This window comes from Lissotriton helveticus, chromosome 1_1, assembly GCF_964261635.1.
Source record: "Lissotriton helveticus chromosome 1_1, aLisHel1.1, whole genome shotgun sequence".
NCBI lineage: Eukaryota > Metazoa > Chordata > Amphibia > Caudata > Salamandridae > Lissotriton > Lissotriton helveticus.
Window position 1 is genome coordinate 1,000,176,601 of NC_136057.1, and position 20,283 is coordinate 1,000,196,883.

Consider the following 20,283-nt stretch of genomic DNA (forward strand, 5'->3'; position numbering starts at 1 on the left):
GTGGTGAACCACAGCTGGCGTGCCCATGTGGGGGCCACTAGTATTAGTTTGAGGGACTGTTGTCTGAGCTTGCGTACTACTAGTGGAATGAGTGGGAGAGGCGGAAAAGCGTACGCAAATCTGCCTGACCAATTCATCCATATTGCATTCCCCTCCGACCGCGGGTGTGCGAACCTGGCGACGAAGGTTGGGCATTTTGTGTTTTCGTGGGTGGCAAACAGATCTATGTGTGGGTGCCTCCACATTTGGAATAATGGTTGTAGGACTTGTGGGTGCAATTCCTATTCGCGAATCTGTTGTGATTGACGACTCAACAGATCTGCTATCTGATTGTGAATTCCTGGAAGGTGTTCTACAGTCAGGTGTATGTTTTGAGGGATGGCCCATCTCCAAATGTTCTGTGCAAGCTGGGACAGTTGCAGAGAGTGTCCCCCCCCTGTTTTTGGTTTTTGTATGTAATACATAGCTGTCATATTGTCCGTCCGGATTAGAACAGCTTTGTTTTGTACTTGGAGTTGAAAAGTTTTGAGTGCTAGGTAAATCGCTAGCAGTTCCAAATGATTGATGTGGAGCAGTTTTTGTTGGCTGTTCCATTGGCCTTGCGTGGTATAGTGCAGGAGATGGGCTCCCCGTCCTGTGAGGGATGCATCTGTTGTGAGCACTATTTGTGGAACAGGTTCGAGGAACGGCCGTCCCTTTGTCAAGTTTTTGGTGTTCCACCATTGCAGAGAGCGATATGTACGGCTGTCTACCAACACCAGGTCTGTAAGCTGACCGTGAGCCTGATTCCACTGTTGTGCTAGACATTCTTGTAGTGGGCGCATTTGTAGTCTTGCATGAGAAACTATGAAGATGCAAGATGCCACCATGCCTATTAGTTTCATGAACAATCTGGCCTGAAGAGAGTGTTGGCATTGAAAAAGGGAGACCAAGCTCTGAATGCTTTGAATCCTGGCTTGACTGGGATAGGATAGAGCTAATGATGTGTCTATGGTAGCTCCTAGATATTGGTGAACGTGCGAAGGCTCTAGGTGCGACTTGGTGTAGTTTATCGTAAACCCCAAGTCGTGTAATGTTTGAATCGTTTGTCTTGTGTGTTGTACACACTGGTTGAACGATCTTGCTTTTATGAGCCAGTCGTCGAGGTAAGGGAAGACATGTATCTGTTGTCTCCTGAGATGTGCTGCTACTACTGCTAAGCACTTTGTAAACACTTGTGGTACTGTTGTGACCCCGAATGGAAGGACTTTGAACTGATAGTGTTGTCCTTGTATGACAAATCTTAGATACTTCCTGTGCGCAGGATGTATAGGAATATGAAAATAGGCGTCCTTTAGGTCTAGTGTTGTCAGAAAGTCTCCCTGTTGTAGTAATGGGAGTACTTGTTGTAAAGTGATCATGTGAAAATGATCTGATTGAATGTAGTGGCTTAGGGGCCTGAGGTCGAGTATCGGTCTTAATGTCCCGTCCTTTTTGGGTATTAGGAAATACAGGGAGTAGACTCCTGTTCCTTTAAGGGGAGCTCTTGAATAGTATCTTTTTGTAGAAGTGCTAGAACTTCCTGTTGATGCAGTGTTATGTGTTTTGTGGACATTGGATGCTGCCTGGGTGGTATGTTTTGGGGGTTTGCTGTGAGTTCTAGGCAGTAGCCATGTTGGATAATTTGTCTTACCCACCTGTCTGTTGTGATGGAATCTGGGACAGGTAGGAACTGTGATACTCTGCCCCCTGCTGGTGTGGAATGTTGTAGGGGAGGCAGAGGGAAGTCACTGTTTGGGAGTGGAAGAGGAGCGGTTGTTGTTGTTACCTCTACCTCTTCCCTTATTGTTGTTGCCTCTGTACCCTCCTCTATAGTAACCTTTATTAGAGGGGTTTGTGTATGTGTTTTAAAAGATGACGTGTTATCTGCACCGGTCTGCTTGGAGCCTCCTCTATAAGAGGAGCGACGAAAAGAACCTCTCGTCTGGGTAGATTGTAATGCACCCATAGACTTAGCAGTGTCTGTGTCCCTTTTCATCTTTTCTAGCGTATTATCTACCTCTGGCCCGAACAATTGGTTCCGATTGAAGGGCTGGTTGAGGATGGTAGTTTGCACCTCTGGTTTGAAACCGGAAATGCGTAGCCATGCATGACGCCTGAGGATAACACTGGTGTTAACTGCCCTAGATGCTGTGTCAGCTACATCTAGTGCGCATTTAATGGAGGCATTTGATATTAGTTTGCCTTCCTGTAAGAGCTCTGCTGCGTGATCTTTGTATTGATCTGGCAGATGGTCCATTAACTTTTCTAGATGGTCGTAGTGAGCCCTATTGTAGCGTGAGAGTAAGGCTTGTGTGTTTGCTATGCGCCATATGTTTGTTGCTTGTGCAGCAATCCTTTTCCCTGACGCATCAATGATTTTTGATTCTTTGTCGGGGGGGTGTGTCCCCAGAAGTCTGGGAATCGGCTCTTTTACGTGCATTTGACACTACTAAAGAGTCCAATGGTAGGTGTCCCTTAATGTAGATAGGATCTGATGGTGCTGGCCTATACTTTTTCTCTATTCTTGGGTTTAGTACCTTACACCTTACTGGGCCTTTAAAAATATCTGGGGCATGTTTAATGACCCCCTTGATCATAGGTAGTATTTGAGTAGATCTCTGTGATTGCTCAAAAGTGTCTAATAGGAAATCCTCCTCAATGGCATCAGAGTGCATTGGAACTCCGTGGTAAAGTGCAGCTCTGTTTAGTAGATGATTGAACCCAATACTATCCTCTGGAGGGGAAGGTTTTGTTGGGTAATACTGAGGATCAGGTATGTCTGATGCATTATTTGGTTGGAAATTATATGCATCATCCTCCTTGGTACAATCTGGGTTGACATCTTCATCCTCATCTAAGGGATATGTATGTGTATCTGGTACATCATCCCCCCCACCTAAATCATACTCTTCGTCAGTGTGGTTTGATGATGCCGGAGATTGAGCAGGAGAAGTTATAGGCTCAATATATGGAGTGATAGGAGAGGAAGAAGGTGAAGGAGAGAAAGGGTGCATTGGAGATGTTGCACAATCCTTTTTGGCAGGTACCACAGTTGGAAGTGGTGTGTCTGCTGGTCTTTTCTTGTGTGGAATTGCTTCCACATGTCCAGTTTTTGGATTGATATAGACCTTTTTTTTGCTTTGGATCTAGTCTAAATAGTTCTTCCTCTTGTATAGTCCTCTTCGGCGCCGATTTCTTCGGTGTCGATAGTGGTTCTTTAGCGTTTTTTGCCTTAGGAGGAGTTATTGAATCCTGTGGCAATTTCTTAGGTGCCGAAGGTTCTTTAGGCTTGTGTGTATCAGGGCCTTGTGGTCTTTGGTACCATTATCGAAGATTTCGGCGTGGAGGCAGGTTTTGTTGGTCCTGTTGCGCCGGAGTTTATCTTCCCGTCTTTGTTTTTGGAGCCGGATGGTTTCGGAGTCTAAGCTTTCGGTTCCGTTACTGTTTTTGGTTTCGGCACCAATGCCTGTTTAGGTTTGGGTGCCAAAGAGTCTCTGGGCACCGAAGGGTGTGTTAGCTTCGGTGCCGAAGAGTCCTTCGGTGTGGAAGGATGTTTCGGTGCCAATGGAGGAGGTGGAATTGGCATATGTTGTTTTTTCGGTGCCGAGGCACCGGAAGGCGTAGTCTTTTTCCTAGGAGCCGAGCCGGACTGGGCACCATGGGTGGAGTGCGGACTGTTGCCTTTGGTTTGGGCAGTGTATGTGGTGCAGGGGCAGAGGTACTCACGGGTTGTCGAGATGGAATTGAGCCGTCCGAGTCCTCTGCTCCCGATATGATCTGGAGATCAGGCGAGTCTTCCTCGACGATGAGTGGAGCCTCGTCCGCGGAGATATCTTCGAGTGGGTTCTCGTCCTCGGAGACGTCCTGTTCGACGATCTCCTCCTCAAAGATGGCCTCCGGTGCTGGCGCTGATCTCCTCATCTCGTGTCGACGGGCCCTCCGATCCCGAATGGTATTTTTCGAACGGAAGGAGGCACAGGCTGTGCAGGTCGACTCGTCGTGTTCTGGCCAGAGACAGAGGTTGCAAACCTCGTGATGGTCGCTATGAGGGAACTTTGCTCGACATACCGGGCATCTCTTGAATGGAGTTCTGTCCATGAGGCGTAGGCCGTACGGCGCCGATGGGCCCAACGGCCCGCGTCGATGCACCGGGATGTAGCTGGTGATGTCGAAAAGTGTCGTTGATGTCGAAAGTTGTTTGTCTAAAGTTTTACGCTTCGAAAATGCCGAAAAAGTATTTTCTAGCCGGAGCGGAAAACTTTCATCCGAACCCAGTGGCGGAAAAAAACAATCTGAGGATGGAGTCGATGACCATGCGCAGTATTGTCCAAGGGAGGAGTCACCTATCTCGTGACTACAAAGACTTTTTCCAAGAAGACAACAACAACCTGCAATCATCCGAGCCCAACACCAGGTGGCGATCTATTGCTAAATGTACAACCTGCAGCTCATATGCCTCGAACATAATGTTATAGTAATTTAAAGGTGTTGCGTAAATTATAAATGTACGGTATAACTATTTTATTATTTATTTATTTTCAAAGTTTTATACAGCGTCAACAAGATACTTACAGATATCAGAGCGCTTTACATAAATATGAAATGAGGACAAAAATAATACTTAACAAGGCAATTTGTGCAAATGGAGAACAGTGCAAGGTAACAAAATGTGAATGGGTGGTCGGTTCAGACAATGTAATACAAGGGAGAGATAAACAGTCAACAGTATTTCCACAGTTTATGTTCAAGTGAATTTAGCCAAGAGGATCGATTTGACTTCCTTTTTAGGTCTCAGCCTGCGTAGGCTGCGCTTGCGCAGTCTCGCTGCCGAGATTTTATGTTTTCTAGTATGGAGGGTAAACGAGCTAGCTCTTCTCCATTGGCTGGCTTCCTAAACGGCGGCCAGCCATTGGAGAAGAGCTTTGCCCCTCACTTTAAGCCCCGTCCATTTCTGATCGAGGGGCATGTTTTTTGCTGTCCTTTCTATCCATGACGTCTTCAGTCACTCAACAAAAAACATGCCCCCCAGTCTGAAAAGGACGGGGCTTGTTATTCACATTCGGCTTTGGCCACAGTAAACACGCAGGTACCGTGCTTGTTTTGCTCTTATTATGTGTCCATCTCTCTGCGTTATATCCTTGTTTAAGGCCACGATGCACAAAAGCTAGGAGCTTTTCGAAACGTAGTCCACAAGAACACGGATGTTACTCAAACAAAATGAAACAAAAAGTTAATTGTGCAGTTGCGCCTCGATAATAAAATCTAAACGAGATATGTGCTGGAAGTAAAGCCTGCGTAGCTGAGGGGCACCACAGCTCGATACAGCCAGTTCAAGGACGTTATAACATCCGCTCTGGCAACCTGTTCCAAAATGACCAATCTTATGATTTTCATTTTCACTTGTTCCGGGATAGACTGGGATTGCGGCCCGCAAGACAAGATGGCGGCGCTCACTGTGATCGAAGCATAGCCTTAGGAGCGAGAGACTAGTGAGGGTGCGAACTCCTGATCACTGTGTTAAACACCAGCCTACTGAAAACAGCGTGAGCAACGGGAGAAAGCTGAACACTGAATGCGACCACCCAATATTATTACAGGCAAGTGCTGCGCGGCCCGGACTGATTGCCCTGGAAGCTGTGTGCAGGACGAGCGCCTGGGTTGCATGGCCGTGTCTGGCTGACGTGGATATCTGCGGAAAACGGGCTTGAGCTAGATGGGCATGAGCTGGGTCAAATGCGGGAGCGAGATAATGTGGCCTGTGTGACAACGCCATCACAGCACTAGTATACAAAGTGAAGAAAGATCTGCGCCAGGTGGAGGTATCCTGCCCCCAGATGCTGGGACCCCGGCTACCTGGGACGCCGAGAGGTAGCGGCGGAGGAGCCAAAAGCGAGATCGAATGAAGTGGTGACTCCTGGCCCCCTCCAGACGCAGTGAGTATTAGCTTCCTCAAGGAATTGATTTGGAAATTAGCTCCCTTCGTTGCATTGCTGATATGCTGTTGCATATTGAGATTGCAGTCGAGGGTTATACCTAAAGATTTTGCTGAGTCTACAATGATCGGTTGAACATTGAGTGCATTGAGGTGTTTAATCCAACCCTGAGCGATGGGGATTTTGGAGGGGGGTGCTATTAGGAGGAATTCTGTTTTTAGAGCATTAAGTTTGAGATGGTTCTCTGCCAGCCATGTCTGTGTGTCTTTAAGTGTTGAGTTGAGAAGTTTGATGTCTTCAGGGGATTGTAGTATAAGGTGGAGTTGGGTATCGTCCGCATACATGTGAAATTGCACATTAGAGGCTTGAAGCAGTGCGGCGAGTGGCTCCATGACTAGATTGAACAGAGTTGGGGATAAGAAGGATCCTTGCGGGACACCTAGTGTTACTGGAATGGGTGTGGACATATTGCTGTTAATTTTGAATTTCTGAGTCTGGTTATGAAGGAAGGAGGTGAATGAACCATTTGAGTACGGTCCCTGAAAGACCCATTCTGATATTCAACAGTTCGAGTAAGTTGTCGGGTTTGACCGTGTCGAAAGCTGATGAAAGGTCGAGTAGAATGAGGAGGCAGGTACCATTTTGATCAAGAATTTGAAGCGCGTCATCAATTATGTGTGTCATGGCTGATTCTGTGCTGTGGCCTGCACGGAAGCCTGATTGGTGTCGGTTGAGGAGGTCAAAATGCTCAATGTGTTTTGTCAGTTGGAGGTGAACACATTTTTCTAACAATTTGGCTAAGGTAGGGATATTAGAGATAGGGCGATAGTTATTAAGGTCAGTAGGGTCAGCTGTGGATTTCTTTAGTATGGGCGATGCTTGTCCCACTTTGAGGGAGTCCGGGATGCATCCTTGTTGAAGAGAACTGTTAATGATTTTGGTCCAGAGAGGGAGAAGCCATGGGATAAAGTCCTTTACAGCGTTTGCAGGTAGAGGGTCCGAGAGATGATTGTAGGGCTTCAGGGTACTAAGTATCTTGCCTACAGATTATTCCGTGTAAGTATCAAAGGATGACCATGTAGCATTGTTTTTTAGTTTAATGGATGTTTTGCTGAGGGGGCTAGAGTATAGGCTTAGATCAAAGAGGAGATCATTCTTGATGTTATCTGTTTTTAGTTTGAAGAAGGTAGAGAATTTTTCACAGGATGGTAGAGTGCAGGTTGTGTTATATAATCGTTGTGGTTCGTTGGATTGAGTTTGATTATCTCAAATAGTTTTTTTGGTTGTTTTTTTGCTTGGTCTAGTTGACGGCTAAAGAAGTCAGCTTTCGATCGTTTGATTTTTCTAAAGTAAGCGTTTCTCTTTTTCTTTAGTGTTTTGAGGTGCATAGCCGACGGGGCAGATCTCGAATTGCGTTCAGCTAGTCTCATAGCTAGTCTATCTTCGATAAGCAGACCGTCGTACCATGGTTTTGAGTTTTTGGAGGAGACTCTTTAACTGAAGGGGGGCAACTTCGTTGACTATCGTGGTCATTGACTTGAGGTAGTGGTCGGGGAGAGCCTGAACATCGTTGTTGCCGGTGGGGGGTAGGAGAAGGTTGTAGCTGGGAGAGGGTGACGAGTTGGGATTGAGTTTCTTCAGGTCTCTTTTCCAGGCCTTGGGTTTGTTGGATTGGGCCGGGCAAAGTTTCACATATTCATTGATGAAGAATGTGATAATGTGGTAGTCAGACCAGTCACAGGGTTGGATTGAGTCTAGTTGGGTGGTGTCACCTTTGGAAATGATGAGGTCCAGGATAGAACCTTTGTCGTGAGTGGGGCTGTTGCAGATTTTGGTGAGGTCTAGGGTGTTGAGGAAGTTTTTGAGACTATTGACCACCGAATCGTTGTGATCATTCCAATGAAGGTTGAAATCACCAAGGAAAATTTGTGTGTTTTGTCGACCCAAGTTTGTTGTGATCATGTCCATGAGGTTTTCAGTGAAGGTGTGGTTGTCTCCTGGTGGGTGGTAAATAATATGTAGAGAGCATACTGGATTACCCTCACTGTTGACGTCGCAGCAGATGTGTTCACAAGAGGAGAATATAGGGGAGACGGCTCTAGTTACTGAGAGGTTACTCCAGTGAATACATGCTATTCCAGCTCCTGTCTTGCCGGTCCTGTCTAATCTGATGATTTGATAGTTAGGGGGAACTAGAATGTCAATGAGGGGGAGGAGGATTCTGTTAACCAGGTTTCGGTGAGTATGGTAAGGTCTAGGCCAAGTGCGAGAATGAGGTTGGCTATGCCAGATGCGTGTCTAGGGGCAGATCTACAATTAAGTAGTGTGCATTTGAGCCGCGGGGTGATGAGGGAGGTGGAGGGGTCCAGAGTGACAGTGACTTTTTAAAGATTATTAGAGATGGTACCTCTATTATTTTGTGTAGGGGGCCTGTGAGGGTTGGAATGGATAGTAGGGATGGGAAGGTGTGTGGTGGCTGTGTGGGTCATGGGAGCCGTATCATAGGAGTGTCAGAGGGCACGTATGTCGTACCGTGTCAGTGGATTGATGCCTTGGATAGGGCGGGTGGAAGAATTATGGGCAGGAATTGAGGTCCAGTGAGGAGGGTTGTGTTTGTGTGAGCATGTAGGAAGGGTGCAGGGCTTGCGGGATAAGAGGGTACTAGATAGAGAGGGGTGTCTAGGTTGATTTGAAAACAGTTCTTTGAAAGTTTGTAGCTTGTCTTTAATTTGGAGACGGGTGGACATAATCTTGTCCAGAGTGGAGTTAGGAACGGTAGTGGTGGGGGTGGTAGAGCATGGTATAAGTTGAGGAGATTTGGCTCGGTGTGAGAACTGATAAAGGCATGGGGGGAGTATGGGGAGGAAGTGGGTAGAGTGTTGGGTATGTGTTAGGCGTGGGTGTAGAGGAAGTTAGGGTGGGTGGTGGAGGAAGAGGAGGTGAGGTAGGAGTTTCAGTAGTGGGTACGTGGGTGACTACAATGATAGGGTGAGGGGGGAGTGCCAGGGTAGGGGGGAAGGAGGTATAGGAGGGGAGGGGGGCTAGATGTGAGGGAAGGCGGGGTGGTAATGGAGGGGGGCTAGGTGTGAGAGGAGGCGGGGTGGTGATGTGAGAGTAGGAGGGGGACTAGGTGTGAGAGGAGGGGGAGTGGTGAGGGAGGCTAGATGTGAGAGGAGGAAGGGTGGTGATGGAGGAGGAGGGACTACATGAGAGAGGAGGCGGAGTGGTGATGTGAGAGGAGGAGGGGGGACTAGATGTGAGAGGGGGGTGGTGATGTGGAAGGAGAAGGGGGGACTAGATGTAAGAGGGGGGTGGTGATAAAGGAGGGGGGCTAGATGTGAGAGGAGGCGGGGTGATGATGGAGGGGGGGCGGTGATGTGAGGAGGAGGGGGCTAGATGTGAGAGGAGGCGGGGTGGTGATGGAGGATTGGTGGCTAGATGTGGGAGGAGGCGGAGTGGTGATGGAGGAGGGGGGACTAGGTGTGAGGGGGTGGTGATGTGGAAGGAGGAGGGGGTTACGTTAATGTGGGTAGGAAGTAAGTAAGGCTGAGGTGGAGAGAGGAGATGTGTGTTGTACGGTGGGGTAGAAGGGTTGAGGGAGACGTGCGGCTCTGGGCATCAAGAAGTCAAGAGGGTTGGGGGTGGGAGGGTGGGGTACTGAGCAGGTGATGAAATGTTTTGGGTGTTAGGAGTAGGGGTAGGTTGGGAAGGAGTAAGTGGATTGGATACCTGCTCCTTAATAATGGGAAATATGTTATCGAATAGGTGAAGGCTACGATCCGTGGACTGAGTGAGAATAGTACCGTTATTGTAGATAGTGATGGTTGCTGTCGCTTGGAAGAGTTGTGATGGTGCAATAGACATCAGAAGACCATGTGTGGTCTTCCTCGTGGCGGAAACCGTGAGTAAGGTTAGGAAGGCTTTCCTCCATTGAGCTCTACGTTTAGTGTAGAAGATGATGTCGGTGGTCGTGACTCCATTTTGAAATGAAATATAAGGATCTTCAAAAGGGGTTTCTGGGTGGGATTTCAGAAAGTTGTGTTTGAAACTTTTGGCAGATTTTTTTGTGAGCTGGGGGGGTAAATGATTTTGTAGGTGTCGGTGCCTGTGAGTTCCATGGTGAGAATTGTGGGTGAGGTGAGTGTGTAGTACAGTAGAACGAGGTGCTGATCTGATGAGTGTAGGAGGGGAAATAGCAGCTGAAGAGAATGTGATTGGGATGTCTGAGGTGGGACTAGTCTAAGACTAGTCTAAGATGGCAGACACCTTAGGGAAGAAAGAGAGTGGCTATATAGTTCTTTGTCTGTTTCCATGACATGTGCGAGGAGGAGTTGTCCTATCTCACTTTCTCTATCTTTCATGGGATGAGGAGATAAGTCCTGTTTCCATTATGATGTATAGGTTAGGGATTGTGAGAGGGGGCAAGTAGTCCTGTTTCAGTTTCGTACTCCTGTTTCAGTTTCAGTGGAGTGGGGGAATCCAGTCCTATAACTGTTTGGATGATCCCAGTAAGGCAATATTTTTACCAGGGCTACATGACGGTCAGTGGATGGGGGAGGTGAATTGTTAGATGAGGTTTATGACCATAGCCATTTACAGATACAAAAGAAAAGAAGTCCTGTTTCTACTGGGGATGGTTTATGACCACAGCCATTTTGGGATGCAAAAGTAGTCATGTTTCTCCTGGGGATGATCGACAAAAAGTGAGAAGAGGGGACAAGCAAAAATAGGAGAGGCAGCAGGAGAGCAAACAATAATAAAAATAAAAATAAAGACAAGCAGTTCCTTCATGAGGAGAGCTCTGTCGTCCCATGGGTTGATGAAAAAGGTAGCAGGCAAAAATGTTGCCAGGCTTGCGAACAGGCTCCGTGGCAGAACACCAAAAATGAACACCGATAAATAGAGAGACTTTTCTTGGGGGCGGAGCAATGAAGAGAGAGCGCCGCTATCCCGTCTCCTTCGCGTCGTCGAGTAGGCTCTGTATCAAGTCCACAGTCATGATGGCCAAAACCCTGCGAGGAACGATCCAAAACCTCCGTGTCCCCGACACTCACCCAGGATAGTGGCGAGAAAGCAAGCCCGATTCGCTGCAGAGCTCCCGATGGCTCCGACGGTGGAAGTGAGCAGCCGGGGAACTGGGGCAGGTAGCTGCCTCCAAGCAGTCCAGGCGATCCCGTGGCCTCATCCGGGCCCCGTCTGCAGTGGCGAGGAGAACCCAGGCAACCCAGGCATCAGGCCGAGCGCGAGAGAGGATCTGGGCCCAGAGTCGGGTCGGGAGCAAACTCCGATCCAGGCGTCGGGTCAGGAGCAGACTCCACGGTGTTGGGGAAGTCCAGGGAATGGAGCGGACGTCAGAGAACAGGCGAGTCCCTGCCCTCTACTCCGCCGCACTCCCGAGCCCGCAGCGGTGAAGGAACCGAGAGCAAGAGGCCTCTGACCGCGGAGAGCATGGAGTCCCGAACCAGGGGCCTCCAGGGGAGACTCTCTGCAGAGCGGCTGGCGCAGGAGGGTCACAACGAACGAACGCCGATTTGCAGGGGCCGGATCCAGCAGCTCGATGTCCCCAGGTGGCACCCCCTCAGTCGCACGAACCAGGTAAGTGCCAAATCCACGAATGAAACTATTTCCTAATGTTGAAGTAATCCCGTTACACGTGTGGCATCAGAATCCGGTCGAAAGCTGGCGCTAAAACGGGATATTCCCAGCATGGGGATCCCAGCGTGAGGAGCTGCTACCAGTCGGCAATCTTGTGAACTATAGCTTTAAAACTTCTAATATTTGTGAAGTTTAAGTTTGGATTGTATAGAAGAATAAATAATGTTTCCCGAACTGTAACAAAGGTTTAACCTTTGTTAAATCCCCCATTTTATTTTAATGGATTCCTTTTTTTTAATGTTCAATCGTACAGTCCACTGTCGGTGTGTGGAGTGCCGTTAAGTAGAGTGTCATACAGTAAAGTGGAGGTGACTGTTGTGTAGTGGAGTAGAGTATGGTACAATGGAGTGGCATACAGTGGAATAGTGTAGGGTGGAGTGGCGCAAAGTGGAATAGAGTGAGGTGGAGTGGCATAGAATGAAGTGGCATACAGTGGCAAAGAGTGGTTTTGAGTGGATTGGCATGGAGTGAGGTACAGTGTAGGGGTGTACAGTGGAATAGCGTACAGTACAATGGCGTACAATGGAAAGGTGTAGAGTGAAATAGAGTGGCGTAGAGTAGAGACACATACAGTGGTACAGCACAATGGAGTAGCGCAGAGCGTAGTGGCATACAGTCAAGTGGCATAGAACAGAGGGATGTACAGTGGAATAGCATAGAGTGGAGTGGCATACAGTGGCGGGGTATAGACTGGAGTGCCGTAGAGTATACTGGCACAGAGTGAAATATCAGAGTGGAGTGGGGTAGAGTTTAGTGGCATAGAGTTAGAGTAAGGTGCCGTAGACTGGAGTGGTATACAGTGGAGTGGTGTAGAGTGGAGAGGTGTACAGTGGAGTGGATGGACTGGAGAGTGTAATAGTGTACAGCGGAGTGGAGAAGAGTGATGTAGAGTTGAGTGGCACACAGTGGATTAGTGTAGAGTTGAGTGGCACACAGTGGATTAGTATAGAGTGGAGTGGTCGTGGAGTGGTCGAAGAGTGGAGTGGTCGCAGAGTGGAGTGGTCGCAGAGTGGAGTGGTCGCAGAGTGGAGTGGTCGCAGAGTGGAGTGGTCGCAGAGTGGAGTGGTCGCAGAGTGGAGTGGTCGCAGAGTGGAGTGGTCCCAGAGTGGAGTGGTCGCAGAGTGGAGTGGTCGCAGAGTGGAGTGGTCGCAGAGTGGAGTGGTCGCAGAGTGGAGTGGTCGCAGAGTGGAGTGGTCGCAGAGTGGAGTGGTCGCAGAGTGGAGTGGTCGCAGAGTGGAGTGGAGTAGAGTGGAATAGCAGAGTGGAGTGGGTTAGTTTAAACAGATGTAGTAGGAAAGTGGGTGAAGAGATTTAGATGTAATGTGGCAAAAATATAGATTATGCGATGTAAATGGCACTTTTTGGTAATAGATATAAATACTTTAAACAGTTTTTAAGTTCTAAATCTAAAAATGCTTAGTTATATATTGTAGTACAGTGCTTTTTTAATCTTTCTATATATTTATTATTATTTTAAAGTACTGCGATATGTCCTTGGAAGTACCACAGTACTCCGTACATATTTTTTCAAATATATAGTAAAATTAAATATGAGTTCCTACCTAGTACCACTTTAATAAAGTGGTAGTAGGTACTGGAATTATAAAACCTAATCCATACCTTTATAAAAGACCCTAACCCACAGCACAGCACAAAATTTACTTAAAACAACATGGCTGCATTTAACTTATTGTAAAGGCAGTCATCAGTCAATCACATAATGACTTGCCATCGCTACATTTTGAGTACTTTTGGGAAATACTGCAAAATTTAGCAAAACTACAGCAGCGACAGATATCACTACGTTAAAATGCCTCATAACTTTAAAAATACCTTTACTACCAAAAACGATCATTTGCACACCATAATCTGTAATCCTGTCAATTTTACGAAACTCCAACAGGCCATTAGGCCTCTACATGTGAGTACAAAGTCTATGGAAACGAACTGCTGGACCGCCGTTTTTTTCTTTCAGACCCCTTAACGAATCACCCCGAAACTTTCCATCATCAGCCTATGTAGACAAAGCCTGGAAAGTTTCAGAGAGCATCGTCACATGGCGCCAAGGTTATTAGCGAGAAAATAATCAGAGGAATTGCTATACCTGGTGGCTACTGCAACTCTTACACACATATTTATATATGCATTCCACACCTCTTCACACAGGGTGTTTACTACCTTGTGTTTCTATGTGAGCCCCTTCTATCTATCTAGATATCAATTTAGAGCTGTAGGTATCTAGATGAATAGAAGAGGCTGTGCCATTCCAAAACTCTTTGTCAAAGACACTTTCTCACAAAGCAACATTAGGTGGTAAACATCCTGTGTCAGATTATAGGGTCGAAACGTAATCTCATCCCACCTCTCTTTTAATTGAGAAATCTAGCCTGCCAGGTCTCTGCTTTGAATGCTGAGCAAGGAAAGAATCCAGTCTATCAGGTGGAAAGAGGCGTGGATTTCATTTGATATGAAATTGATACAAACTGTGAAGACACAGATTGGTTTGGAGGTGCTCTATGGACACAGCTCTACTCCAGGACATCTGCTTATACCACAGCTGTAATAAGCATGCTCCTTACTTCCCGTGGGTTACTTCTTATCACCACAGAGCATTAGCATCTTAGGAAAAGGTGAGGTCTCTCTAACTGAAATCTCCCATCTCATTTCCCCAAAGAATTCCATAGGTTGGAGTGGTTGGTCTCCTTTCAAAGCACTTGAGCACAAGCAGGTAAAGGAGGCTTTACCTCATTCTACAACAGGTGTTAGTTGGTCTATGATCATGTCTCAAAAACAAACGCAGTACTGTATATTGAACCGTTTAATACCTTGCCTGTAGAAACTGTTTAATATATAAGGCAGTTAATGCATATGTAAATAATCACCAAAGCGACTACAAACGTAAGCATGAGGACACAGGACAAAGAGGCTGATCTACAGAGAGGCCTTTCTAAATTTTCTAATGTATAGTAGTCCTTAAGCTCATCAGGAATCTCTTTGGATATTATATCAACTGTCCTTCCACTTTTTAAAGTGAAGACAACAGCTTTTTCCCCATTCCCAACTCTCAGGACTTATCTTGTGTAGGTTATTTTCACGAGGCTAAGCAAGTGTGTCTAGTCGGCATTACTTGATGTCTACCACATGCTTGCAAGGGTTAAACAAAGATTTTGAAGTATTCAAGCAAGTGAACAATGTTGAGCAAGTGAGTTTTTTTACCAAAAAAAGAACCATAGTATGAATTCATGCCATGACTAAAGAATCCCAATGAAGCAATTAGTGCATTTCCTTTAATCACATATCCACTTTTACAGTTTAGAGACAAAAGATTATCTCACAATAAGATTTTTCACCAACAATATATAAAATGTTTAAATATGGTTACTATAAAAATGGTTACCTCCATTAGATAAACAGAGACTGTTGATAACAAGATGTCCTGTCCTATTGTACTCAAACCTAAACAAATAATAAATGTGTTAACAAATTGAAGTGACACTAGAAAAGCAGAAATAATATATTTGAGTCTTTACACAATTACTTTCCCCCAGCCTGAATCTAAATTAATCATAAAAGTTATGTGTATTGTTAATTCTTCATTAGAAGAATATATGTTGAATTCAAACACTGAAGGCCCGATTCACAAAGAGCATCCGCAGTCATGGCGGAGGCTCTGCAATCGTGGAGGAGGCTCTGCAGTCGTGGTGGGATCTCCACATTGCATTTTTTCACTGAGGAGCCTCTGCCACGACTGCGGAGCGTCTTTGCGAACTGGACCCTGACTATTTCGGCAATCTGCGGGAACCAGAGCAGACATATTAGGTGCAGAGTGCAACACTTAGGGTGGACAACTACCTGCAAGTCAAACCAAATCTCCTAAGCTCTGAAAAACCCAAGTCCAATCAGGAGTAGATGGTAGTCTGGAAGTCATGTTGTCTCATTCATTATTTAAAGAGACACAGAACGAGTCCTCGAATTGACCCTTTGAGCTTAGGGAAAACTCCAGCAATGTCCCCAACCAGGCCCACCTCTACACAGTCTATGCTATCCATTTTAGGGACAAGGATACCTACCACTACAAAAACTGGACTGCTCTATACCCATTTCCAACCCATAGGGCCAGTGAATGCATTCCTTGCCTTTACGGGCCTTAGCCATGCTTCATCATCGGGTCCACACCCGGTGTGGCCACATTCACATGGTGGGCTCAATCCCACTTAAAGAGGAAGCACTTTGATATTAACAAGCAAACGTTACTTTGAATGTAGTACATCGTCTTTGTTTTTAACCTGCCAAAGGTACCCTTGATTAAAGAAAAATGGGGCATCACCTGTAAGCAGTTTTAATTGTCCTCCCAGGTTTCCCACAACATTTAAAAGAACTGACACTTATTAATATCAAAGTACTCCTCCCTTCCCCCTCTCTTTTCGGTCACCATTACAACATTGATTTCCCTATTGTGAATAATAGCAGTGCCTAAAGATGCAAAAGTCCTCTTCAATTGAATCCTACAAAAGTCATCTCATTACTTTCAGAGCCATCTTCAAGCAAATTATTGGAGGTCACCTTGTCAAAGTGAAAAGTAGTATTAGAGAAGGTTGGGTTAGAAGTTGGGCATAGGGCTCGAGATATGTTGAGAGGAGGCAAAATACTTATGTATTTCCAAAAGGTCCCAGCTCTGTTATTAACTTCTGCTTCTGGACACAAGTGACTGTCCCTTGCAAGGGCGAGTTACCCAGACAGTCAATGAAGCAGGTCAGATGGCTGCAGACTAAAGTGTGGCAGGGAATTCCAAGTAAAAGGCAAACAGCAACATTTTGGATTAGCTGTAAACAAAGACCATCCTACATAAAAGGCATTGATGTATTCTAGCCTTGATCCTATCGCTAAACAAAAGACAGTTTAGTGATGTGCTTCAGTAGAAAAGAGATCCTTTCTTGGTAGACAAAGATGATTAAAAAATAAATTCGAGGCATGCCATCAATCTGAGAGGAAGATGAGAGCTCTTGGTCAAATATGAAACTGTGGTTTAGGACATAGAAATAAACTGCAGCAGTATCCAAAGGTGGAAGGCCACTATTTCAGGAAATTTGTCTCCCTGTGAAATTGAATTTTGAGTTGGAGTATTATTCAGTTAGTTAGATTAAGATCTTCTTATTATATTCACAACTAGGTTAATGTCTTCTTCCAGATGTGCTCATTTTTCTAGCAGTATTGTCTCAGCTCTTCTGTAAAAAGGATCTGGAAACATGTGCAACTGTGTGAATATTCACAGTTTCTTCCCATCAATGAACAGCCATGACTGGAAATGTGTATTTACAAAACAATCCAATAAAGCAGTAGTTTCCTAAACTGGCAGCTTATTCTACATGGCTGAAACTTAATTCATAAACAATACATTAGTTTAGATATTCTTAAAATGTAAAGTAAAACAACTCTCAGCACACCGAAGATATGCCAGGTCAATATAGGCTTCATAAATGGATGCAAACATCTTCACTACTTTATCACTAGACAGCCATATTTTGCGAAGTCAACCCAATCAACATACAACAGTAGTAGATAGAGAAAAGTAGGCAGTTTGCCAAGGTCTATTTAGCACTGGGCACGGTATTGTTAATTGAAGTGATATGATTCAATAAAAGGGTCCTTGTGTTTGCTCTACAGGGTCCATGCCCCAATCCTGCAGTTTCTATCTTAAATCATGTTCCCTCTGCCATTCTTATACCAGACACCTGCTAGAACACCTCTGGACCAACCAGACAGACTGCACTCTTCAGAGGGGAGACCTTGATGCAACCTGCCACATCCTCATTCACCTCTCACTATCATATCACTGATCATACTTAAAGTTGCAAGACATTCAACACTTCTAGAAATCATCCTTTCCATCACCAACAAAAGATAGTTATCAATTTTCCTCAATCTATCTTACGCACATTACATTGGTTACCACGTCAGTGGGTGATCAAGCCCAGTAGACACACTTATCTCCAGATCTCCAGTCTGTCAATTTATATATACTGAAGGTGCAAAACCTTTTTGACATGTAAGGAAAAGGTTCTTACTTGTAGCACCAGTTCTCTAGCAAAGGCATCCTCACTAGATTCAAACCTGTAGAATAATTTTCAGCCACTAGGCTGGACCACCGAAACACCCACAATTGCAATGTTATTACATTTTCAGAATTTATACAAAATGATGTTTCTAGCTTTTACCTTACATTTTTTTTTCAAATCAGTAAACAAAGAACACTATTCTAGTATCCTGTAAAAGGGACAACTGCCTCTTTCACTTTTCTTTCTAAGAAATGTTATAAATATTTGGCTAAGGAGCTCAGATCCAGTTGTCACTTTTCGTTTGATTTAAGAAGGAATAGACATTTTGCCCCATCAGGGTTTTCATCTTTGCTTGACTTCTACACATCCGCGCATGGTTTATCTGATGCCTACCTCAGTCTGGGCTCCCATGTTTCCACCCCGGCTGTCATCTACAGTGCTGTAGCCCTGATCAGGGTTGTTCAAAGCATCAGTGTCCCCTCTGGTGCAAAAGGAAGCCCTATGAGCTCCCTGATCGTTGGAATTAGAGGGTATTTTACATTAATACACATTTATGCCTCCTCCCCCTGAAGCAGGAGCAAAGGTTGGTTTGAGTTCTTATAGAAGCCTAGCTGACTCTGTTGTTCATCCTGTGCACCTTCTGGAAATCTTAAATGTAGCAATGTAACATTTCACACGTTAAAGCCTCAATCTCTGCCTTGACTTTTCTTGTTTAAAGTGAAACTTTGAAGTTGTGTTTTCAGTTAAGTGGACTTTGATAGGGACCAGTGTCGTCTGATTGACTGTGTTTAAAGTAAAGGGCCAAAAATGTTGCCTTCAGTGAAAGTTTTCTTTACAAAAATAGTTTCAAAAAGAGGAGCAACATATTTTCAAATTGTTAGTGCTCATTCAGTGAGATGTTCTACTGTTTGTGATTATGAAAGAAATCCCATTGATGACAAACTATCTTTTACAACTTGATGTTTTCCAGTTCATAGAAACCAACTGATGCAACCAGGGCAAAGGTTTGTTCCATACACATCAATCTATTTAGTAAGTCTCCAATGTATCCAAAATTTCAAACATACTAAAACATACGACTTTAAATGATGTAGACTCTGTAAAAGCGCTGCTAAACATGCCACTAAGTCTACTGTGTTTCCCGGTTAAAAACGTTTCTCTCCCAGTGCGCCTTCCATCCCAATTGTTTTTACATGCAACAAAGAAAATAATTATTCTGAGGAGTGGAGCATGGTGAGGCATGGGCCACCATCATACAGGTGTCTCATAACACACACACACACTGTCAAAGTGCAAAATGCAAAAGATAACACATTTTTATCCCAGCACTAGATGGGAGGGTGTGCACTGTATGCAAACCTATAAATGAATCCTACTGAAAAACTGAAATGCAGGTATCACCAGAGAGCACCACACATGCAACAGTCGAATGAGAGGCGAAAAATGGATGACACCTAAAGTGAAGGACTACGAAAAAGCTATAGCTAAGGCAGGCACAGGGTCAGACTATAGGCATCAGGCAACCCTTCTGGGTTCTCCAATTTCCTATTTCTTTTGAAGGCAATAATGCAGGCCTGTAAATGACTGTGTAGCTCAGCAATTATGGCAGTGCTGTCAACTCCTTGATGTATGCAACGGAACACTAGGCATGAATCACTTCTATATTTATTTACGCAATACTTCTCTCTGCTGGAGCCAGTAATGGCTATTAATTGCCCACCCCTGAGTAATGGGCCAGAGTCAAAGTCCAGCAAAACAGCTTGATCTTGTAAGAGAAATAGGTCAACAAAATTGGTCTAGAAAGTACTGTTTAACTGGACTGGTATTACAGTGCTATTTCGATGTATAGTCCATTTGGGTTAAGTATTTATACAGCCCAAACATAAATGTTGAACCAAGAGTTGATATCCCAGAAGACGTCAGCAGAATGCATGCATACACCCTCTAGTTGAATTTACCGTCATTGCTCTGCAGTCAATTGCCAAACGTATGTTAATGCTCACCACAACAGATGGCCAGTCAGATAATTAACATTCACCCCCCATCTCACCCCCACATTAAGACATCTATATTCACCCTACTGTCCTGCATGCTTTATGTTACTGCTACACAATATCATTGTAACAAAAGAAGTTACTGTCCATATTTTATCCATTCTTAGCACACTAGAGAAGGAGTGTACAATAGCCTTAGGGAAGATATAGTACTGAGGCGTGACCTGCAGGAATCTTCTCGATTCCAGTAACAACCTGTACAGAAGCTCCTGGGCAACCGTATCTCCGTAGTCATGGGACAGAAGATTGACTTTCTGGTTCTGAAGGCCCAAGTGCCTCAGCAGTGCTTCCACAATGCTTGCCTGTTCAAAAATCGAATAGCGATGGAGCCTCTGAAAAGCAAAAGTGTATGTAAAAAAAGAATAATAAAAAAGCCTAGTCCCTCAAACAAAATATTTTTTAAATAACTCATGCTGCTAGCTAGCAACCAATTAAGTTCAGAATTAATTAAATTACAATTTCTCTTTGAGGGCATGATCATAAAATCAGCAAGGCTTGAGTGTTTTTATTGCTTGGTTATACCCGTTGCACAGTTATAAAAACATTTTTACTACTACCACCAAC

At 45.0% G+C, this 20,283-nt stretch overlaps 1 protein-coding gene across 3 annotated transcripts in view; it reads right to left on the minus strand.

The window, feature by feature from the left end:
• The window catches only part of MEST (mesoderm specific transcript), a 336,409-nt gene that overhangs the window by 172,433 nt on the left and 143,693 nt on the right, over window positions 1-20,283 (minus strand). For all 3 annotated transcript variants that reach the window (XM_078677513.1, XM_078677520.1, XM_078677518.1), the window contains 2 exons: window positions 19,915-20,051; window positions 15,007-15,065 (listed from right to left, as the gene is read on the minus strand). In XM_078677513.1, the coding sequence (XP_078533639.1) occupies window positions 15,007-15,065; window positions 19,915-20,051 (196 nt within the window). The remainder of the gene's footprint in view (window positions 1-15,006; window positions 15,066-19,914; window positions 20,052-20,283) is intronic.